Here is a 6,545-nt window from a genome sequence, read left to right as displayed (position 1 = left end):
GACAGGAGTTTGGCAAAAGGCTAGTCAGGATCGAGGCAAAGATGAACGGAGCAAAGTACAGCGAGATCCTTGATGAAATCATGCTTCAGAGTGCTCAGGACCTCAGACTGGGGCAAAGGTTAATCTTCCATCAGGACAACGACCCTAAGCACACAGCCAAGACAACGCAGGATTGGCTTCAGGACAAGTCTCTGAATGTTCTTGAGTGGGCCAGCTAACGCCCGGACTTAAACCCAATCTAACATCTCTGGAGAGACCTGCAATCACATAAAATAAAATTGTATTGGTTAAATACACATATTTAGCAGATGTTATTGTGGGTGTAGCGAATAGCTTGTGTTCTTAGCTCCGACAGGAACACAAGCATATCACTACACCTGCAATAGCTGTGGAGCAACGCTCCCCATCCAACCTGACTGAGCTTGAGAAGATATGCAGAGAAGAATAGGAGAAATTCCTCAAATACAGGTGTGCCAAGCTTATAGCGTCATACCCAAGAAGACTCGATGCTGCAATCGCTGCCAAAGGTGCTTCAACAAAGTACTGAGAAAAGGGTCTGAATACTTACGTGAATGTGATATTTAAAACATTTCTAAAAACCTGTTTTTGCTTTGTCACTATGGTATATGGTGTGTAGATTGATGAGGGGAAAAAAACAATTTAATCAATTTTAGAATAAGGTTGTAAAGTAACAAAATGTGGGAAAAGTCAAGGGGTCTGAATACTTTCCGAAGACATTGTATGTTCATCTACCAAAACAAGTATGATCCTTGGTCGAGAGTTGTCTTCCATAGAGGGTCAAACCTGTGGAAAGACTGAAGAGTTTGACAAGAGAGGAAAATAATATTTGTTATACAACAGGTGGGTATAATCCTGAATGCTGATTGGTTAAAAGCGCATTCCAGCTGGTGTCTATTCCACAAGTTACCACCGGCTAAATCTATGACGTTAAAATGCCTATTTACTCTGTTCCATCTGACTGCGCAATCCACTGTCTCATCAGCCCAGCCAGGCAATTTATAAACTTGATCTCCACTATAAAAAGCATCTAGACATTATCTCACATTTCTTTCAGACCAACATTTGGTTTTCAACAGCGGAGATTTGTATAAACCTTACTGTCTGTCTCTCTGACATTTGCAACATTGTTTCAATATTCAAATTCGAAGCTGTCCCATAGTAAGTTAATTCATGTGTAGAGGTCAGGAGTCGGGAAGAGAAGGGGAGAAAGGCAGGCAGGCAGGCAGAGTTTCTCAGCCAGTCGAAATCATGAATCAGCTGGCATAATTTTTATTGTTATATATGAAGAACTGTCAATTGAAAAAAGGTGAAATGAAGTGCAGGTTGTTTGCAGTCTTTCCAGGTTCAGTTTGAAGTTATTGCGTTAGCTGTGTTTTCAGCTAGCTCCTCTGAACAACAGTGCCCTGACGAGTGAGCACATGTTCTATGCCAGGTGAAATCACGCCTCATTGTTATGGATGTATCCATTGTTATGGATGTATCCAAATAAATGTCACTAGAAAACAGCTTAAACAAATGTTATTCTGTCTGCACTGTTTGACGTGACCGTAAGTTAGCCATAGTTGGTTAGCTAGTAAGCAAGGGCTAATAATGTTTCCAGCCAGTATGGCTATGGAACATTTAGAACGAATGCCTGGGTCGCGTCCATAGATACAGAACAAAAAGACTGAACGACTGGGTCGCGTCCATAGATACAGAACAAAAAGACTGAACGACTGGGTCGCATCTCTGGCAACCAAACCAACAAAACGAACGACCAGCCAGCTTTGGTAGCAACCCTAGATTTTTTTATGTGCTAAAAGGATTAAATAATATAAACACATTTATCAAAATAACGTTTTTAATTCAAATATGTCAATCATTATTTGAATATTTTGGTAACCCGTTGTAACAAACACCGGCTTCTCGGGCATTATCACTTATATGTCCCACCCACACTCTCAACATTACTTCGAGGCCGGAATTCAACCATTTCATGTTGCACAATTTGCAACAATTGAATTTAGACACTGTTTTTATTTTATTACTGACCTCAAAAATCTGCCTTTGATGTTGCAAATAAACCCATTGATGGGAAAGAAAAATAATGCTGAAACAATTCAGTAGTACAAACCTTCTGTAGTTGTGACATTTTTTATTTTACTTTCTCACATTTGTTTTTCACAAAGGGGTCTAGAAATGGTCAAGATCCAATGCAGTGACAATGATACTAGCCTTTAGCTAACAATACAGCTACCAATAAAAATGACAGCAATAATAATATAATAGTACATTAGAACAACAATTAGTTAATGTCTTGATAATATTTATAAAGGAGAAAAAGTGACCCATGATGTAAAGAGGTCATTAGTCCGTTGTCAGGTGGTTGTTGGGTGGCTTTTAGGGAAGCATCCACCAGTCTCCATCCACCATCTTCTCTTTTCATTTTCTACATCTATCATTCTGTTCTTCGATATCTTCTGTCCACTAACCAGCCTTCAATGTACGCTAAATCGCCCCAAAAACATAAAATATTTAATTGACAGGTGGCGCATAATTCCCGTTCCCAAAAAAGTTTACAATAGCCTACTACAGCTCACGATTGACTTTCATGCAACACATTTTAAAAGTGCGTTGTTTAAATCTGCATAAATAATCCTCAAACCCTGCTCCGATTTCTACGAGTAATACAGCCTTTTCTGTGTATTTCAACACTCTTTGACAGGCAGAGTATATAACCCTCTACGTCTGTCTCTCTACCTGCTGAAGAGTTTCATGAAGCTCTGGAAGCCGTCCTCTCCGAAGAAGTCGAAGGAGCCCTGTGAGGTGCCCAGGTGAACCAGCAACAGCACCAGCAGCACCACCACCAACAGGGGCACCAGCAGGTTCCAGCCCGCCGCCAGGATGTTGTACCACTTGGCCTTGTCCGAGCACTCCTGGGCCAGCTGTAAGTTCCCCTGGGTCTTCTGGTCCCTGGCCTGGACGGGAGAGAGAAGCAAATGTTAAAAGCAATGTCGGCGCTTTAATGTGAGTGCTACCCTAAGTTTATTTCATTGAATTGAGAGCGAGAAAGTCGATTTATTGATGGGGCTTAAATGAGGATAGGCCTCTGATGTAGGTTCTCTAATGTTATCATCATGAAAGGTCTCAGGATGTTTTTTCAATCTCTGGATATGGTTCAAATGAAAAGTATGTAATAATGACAGGTAATATATTCATGTAAAATATGTATTTTTTTCTTAATATTCAGATCTGTGTCCATATTGTCCATGTGTTTCTAGTGGATAGACTACATGGTTTAAAAAGTGGATATACTATATGGTTCAAGAGAAAATAGCGTAAATTAATGAAAAAAGCATTGATTAACAATGTAATTGTTTTTGTGCAACACTTCCAGCTATTGACTTTTTTCACAACTGCCACTAGTTTGCCGACAAAGCATATACAACAAAGACATATTGACATAGTAAAATAAAAGTGTGTAAAAATATAAATAATATTTAATACTGAAACCCTCATATGAAACACCAACGATATTCACTATGTTTATGGGTTACATTTAGGATAATGTCATTCTATTTTTTGTCATTCTATTTTTATAATCCTATTTCATATTACATTTCGTGAAATCCTTGAAAGTTTCCAAAATTCCAGTAGTTTACTGGTAAACTTTGAAAGTTACCAGTAATATACCCTTCCTTTTTAACCTGCACAGGCCCACCATGTAGATCTTATGACCAGGTTTATACACCTGTATTTCTTGACGAATACACTGGTTGAAGTCTACCCTACTTAAGTTAGTAATTGTACTGGTAAAACATTGGTCTAAGACATTTTGCATATATCTGGCCACTAATAACATATCTGGTTTATTTGGAGAAAAATTATGTTGGCTTTAGACACTGATTTTAGGTCAGTTTCTCTCCCCCAAATAGTTAGGTTTAGAATTGGAATTGGATGTCAAACTGATCCTAGATCTGTGTCTACATTCACATTATTTCTGGTATGGTACCCCTGCTTCCCTCATGCTAGTCTTTAATCTCCCATCAGCACTTGCCTATCAGTAAGATGCCAATTACACCCGTTTTAAACTCTTCAGTCAGGCTGCCAGTGGCGGTGCCAATCTCTAATTTGGGCTCTGTTTCATTACAGGGGAAGTGATTTTGGGCCACTGTGCCATTCCCAGTCCACATCCCCCATTCCTGTGGTGCAAGGACACACAGACTCCCTCATCTAGTTTGGCTTATGGAGAAGCCTTAGACAGCAAATGTCTCTTACAGGAGTCTGGATATTACTACAGTTACATAGTACTGTATGGCAGCTGTAAACATGGACTTTAAATTGATGCAATTTAACACTCACTATTTGTGTTCAACTTATGCTGGCCGTTCAACCTTACTCTGTGCTGCCTCTATTTTAGCTAACAATATAACAGCTACAACATAATCATTAGTGAGGCAGGTTTAAATAGAGACTTGGGGAAAGAGTGAGAGCTTGTAAAGAACTCACCTTAATTGAGTAGATAAGAGCCATGAATCCCAGACAGCAGAAGTTGACATACAGGGTGTTGCACAGGGACCAGACTAGGTAGTCACTGGGTGGCTTCTTGCCTGCGGTGCCCATATTCACCACGGTGGAACCCGCCGGCTTGCGGGCCGACTTGCAGCTGGTGAGAGGGGTGCAGTCGGACGGGTAGTTGTACGTGTGGTTGTCCATTCTTTTGGCTTCTTCAATTCTTGTTGTCTGGTCCTGAATGTCCTTGATTTGTTGAAAAGAAGCTGGCTAATTCTGTGACCTGCCTTGCTCTGCTTAGATGGCGTCTCCTAGTGTGTCATGGCTCCTGTGTGGGGCTTTTATGCCCCTGTGGAGGGTGGTGACAGAGAGAGGGCGCGTTGGGCAGGGACCTGTAGGCCTGTCATTATGTGGTCGGGCCTCTGGGACAGACCAAGGGATAAGAGAGAGCGAACAGAGAGAGAAGGAAAGACTGAAACAGACAGACAGACAGACAGACAGACAGACAGACAGACAGACAGACAGACAGACAGACAGACAGACAGACAGACAGACAGACAGACAGACAGACAGACAGACAGACAGACAGACAGACAGACAGACAGAGAGAGCGAGAGCGAGAGAGAACGAGAGAGAGAGAGAGAAAGGGAGAGAGAGAGAGAGACCGGTTTGTTGAATTCAGATCAGGGGTCTCTAATTGGATAGATAGGTGTGCAGGCTTTTGTTCCAGCCCAGTACTACCACACCTGATTCAACTACTGTAATCGTGGTCCAGATTGAAGACAGTGAATAGTTGATTATTTGACAGGTTTGTTAGGGCTGGGCTTGCTCGCTCAAACTGTCACAAAGAGCTGCCTGGGATGGAGTTGGCGATCCCGTGTTTAGTGAGCCTAGTTACAATAGAGTTGGATCCCTAGCTAGCTGAAGTCATTACAGTGACTAATACACACGTTCTGCTGTCCTCAGTGTGAGCATTGTTTAACTCTACTTGTACACTTAAATTATCATTTCAACTAGAGCTGGATTATGTAAAGCATTTGTAGCCAAACATGTACATACAGTGCATTTGGAAAGTATTCAGACTACCTGACTTTTACCATATTTTGTTACATTACAGCCTTATTCTAAAATGGATTAAATAAAACATTTCCCTCATCAATCTACACACAATAACCCATAATGACAAAGTGAAAAAGGTTTTTTTTGAATTTTTTGCAAATGCATTGAAAATAAAAACAGAAATACCTTTTACATAAGTATTCAGACCTTTTGCTATGTGACTCGAAATTCAGCTCAGGTGCATCCTGTTTCCATTGATCATCTTTCAGGTGTTTCTACAACTTGATTGGAGTCCACCTGTGGTAAATTCAACTGGTTGAACATAATTTGGAATGGCACACACCTGTCTATATAAGGTCTCACAGTTGGCAGTGCATGTCAGAGCAAAAAACAAGCAATGAGATTGAAATAATTGTCCTTAGAACTCCAAGACAGGGTTGTGTCGAGGCACAGATCTGGGGAAGGGTACCAAAAATGCCTGCAACATTGAAGGTCCCCCAGAAAACAGTGGCAGAAGGGCCTTGGTCAGGGAGGTGACCATGGACCCAATGGTCACTCTGACAGAGCTCTAGAGTTCCTCTGTGGAGATGGGTGAACCTTCCAGAAGGACAACCATCTCTGGCCAACTCCATGAATCAGGCCTTTATGGTAGAGTGGCCGGACGGAAGCCACTCCTCAGTGAAAGGCACATGACAGCCCAATTGGAGTTTGCCAAATAAGATTCTCTGGTCTGATGAAACCAAGATTGAACTATTTGGCCTGAATGCCAGAGGGTAACGTCTGGATGAAACCTGGCAGCATCCCTACGGTGAAGCATGGTGATGGCAGCATCATGCTGTAGGGATGTTTTTCAGCGGCAGAGACTAGTCAGGATCGAGGGAAAGATCAATGGAGCAGAGAGAGATCCTTGATGAAAACCTTCTCCAGAGCGCTCAGGACTTCAGTCTTGGGAGAAGGTTCAACAGGACAACAAC

At 41.6% G+C, this 6,545-nt stretch overlaps 1 protein-coding gene across 2 annotated transcripts; it reads right to left on the bottom strand.

Moving 5' to 3' along the window:
- Positions 1 to 2,138: 2,138 nt before the first annotated feature.
- On the bottom strand, positions 2,139 to 4,846 carry ifitm5 (interferon induced transmembrane protein 5). Of its 2 annotated transcripts, XM_020457037.2 has the most exons (3): positions 4,510 to 4,835; positions 2,761 to 2,978; positions 2,139 to 2,508 (listed from the first exon to the last, which is right to left on the bottom strand). In XM_020457037.2, exons 1-3 carry the CDS (start codon positions 4,714 to 4,716, stop codon positions 2,499 to 2,501), a joined length of 435 nt encoding a protein of 144 aa, XP_020312626.1. In that variant the 5' UTR covers positions 4,717 to 4,835; the 3' UTR covers positions 2,139 to 2,498. The 2 variants fall into 2 exon arrangements, with proteins under 2 accessions (XP_020312626.1, XP_020312627.1); XM_020457038.2 differs by having other exon boundaries at positions 2,139 to 2,978; positions 4,510 to 4,846.
- Positions 4,847 to 6,545: the final 1,699 nt, after the last annotated feature.

The sequence above is a fragment of the Oncorhynchus kisutch genome, linkage group LG22, assembly GCF_002021735.2.
Source record: "Oncorhynchus kisutch isolate 150728-3 linkage group LG22, Okis_V2, whole genome shotgun sequence".
Classification (NCBI taxonomy): domain Eukaryota; kingdom Metazoa; phylum Chordata; class Actinopteri; order Salmoniformes; family Salmonidae; genus Oncorhynchus; species Oncorhynchus kisutch.
This window is presented reverse-complemented; position numbering and strand designations above follow the sequence as displayed.

Excerpts from the sequence above, each read along its gene's own strand:
- ifitm5 (XM_020457037.2), bottom strand. The coding sequence starts at position 4,716 with ATGGACAACCACACGTACAACTACCCGTCCGACTGCACCCCTCTCACC. Across the intron at positions 2,979-4,509 it reads CTCTTATCTACTCAATTAAG|GCCAGGGACCAGAAGACCCA; the intron begins GTGAGTTCTTTA and ends TCTCCCGTCCAG.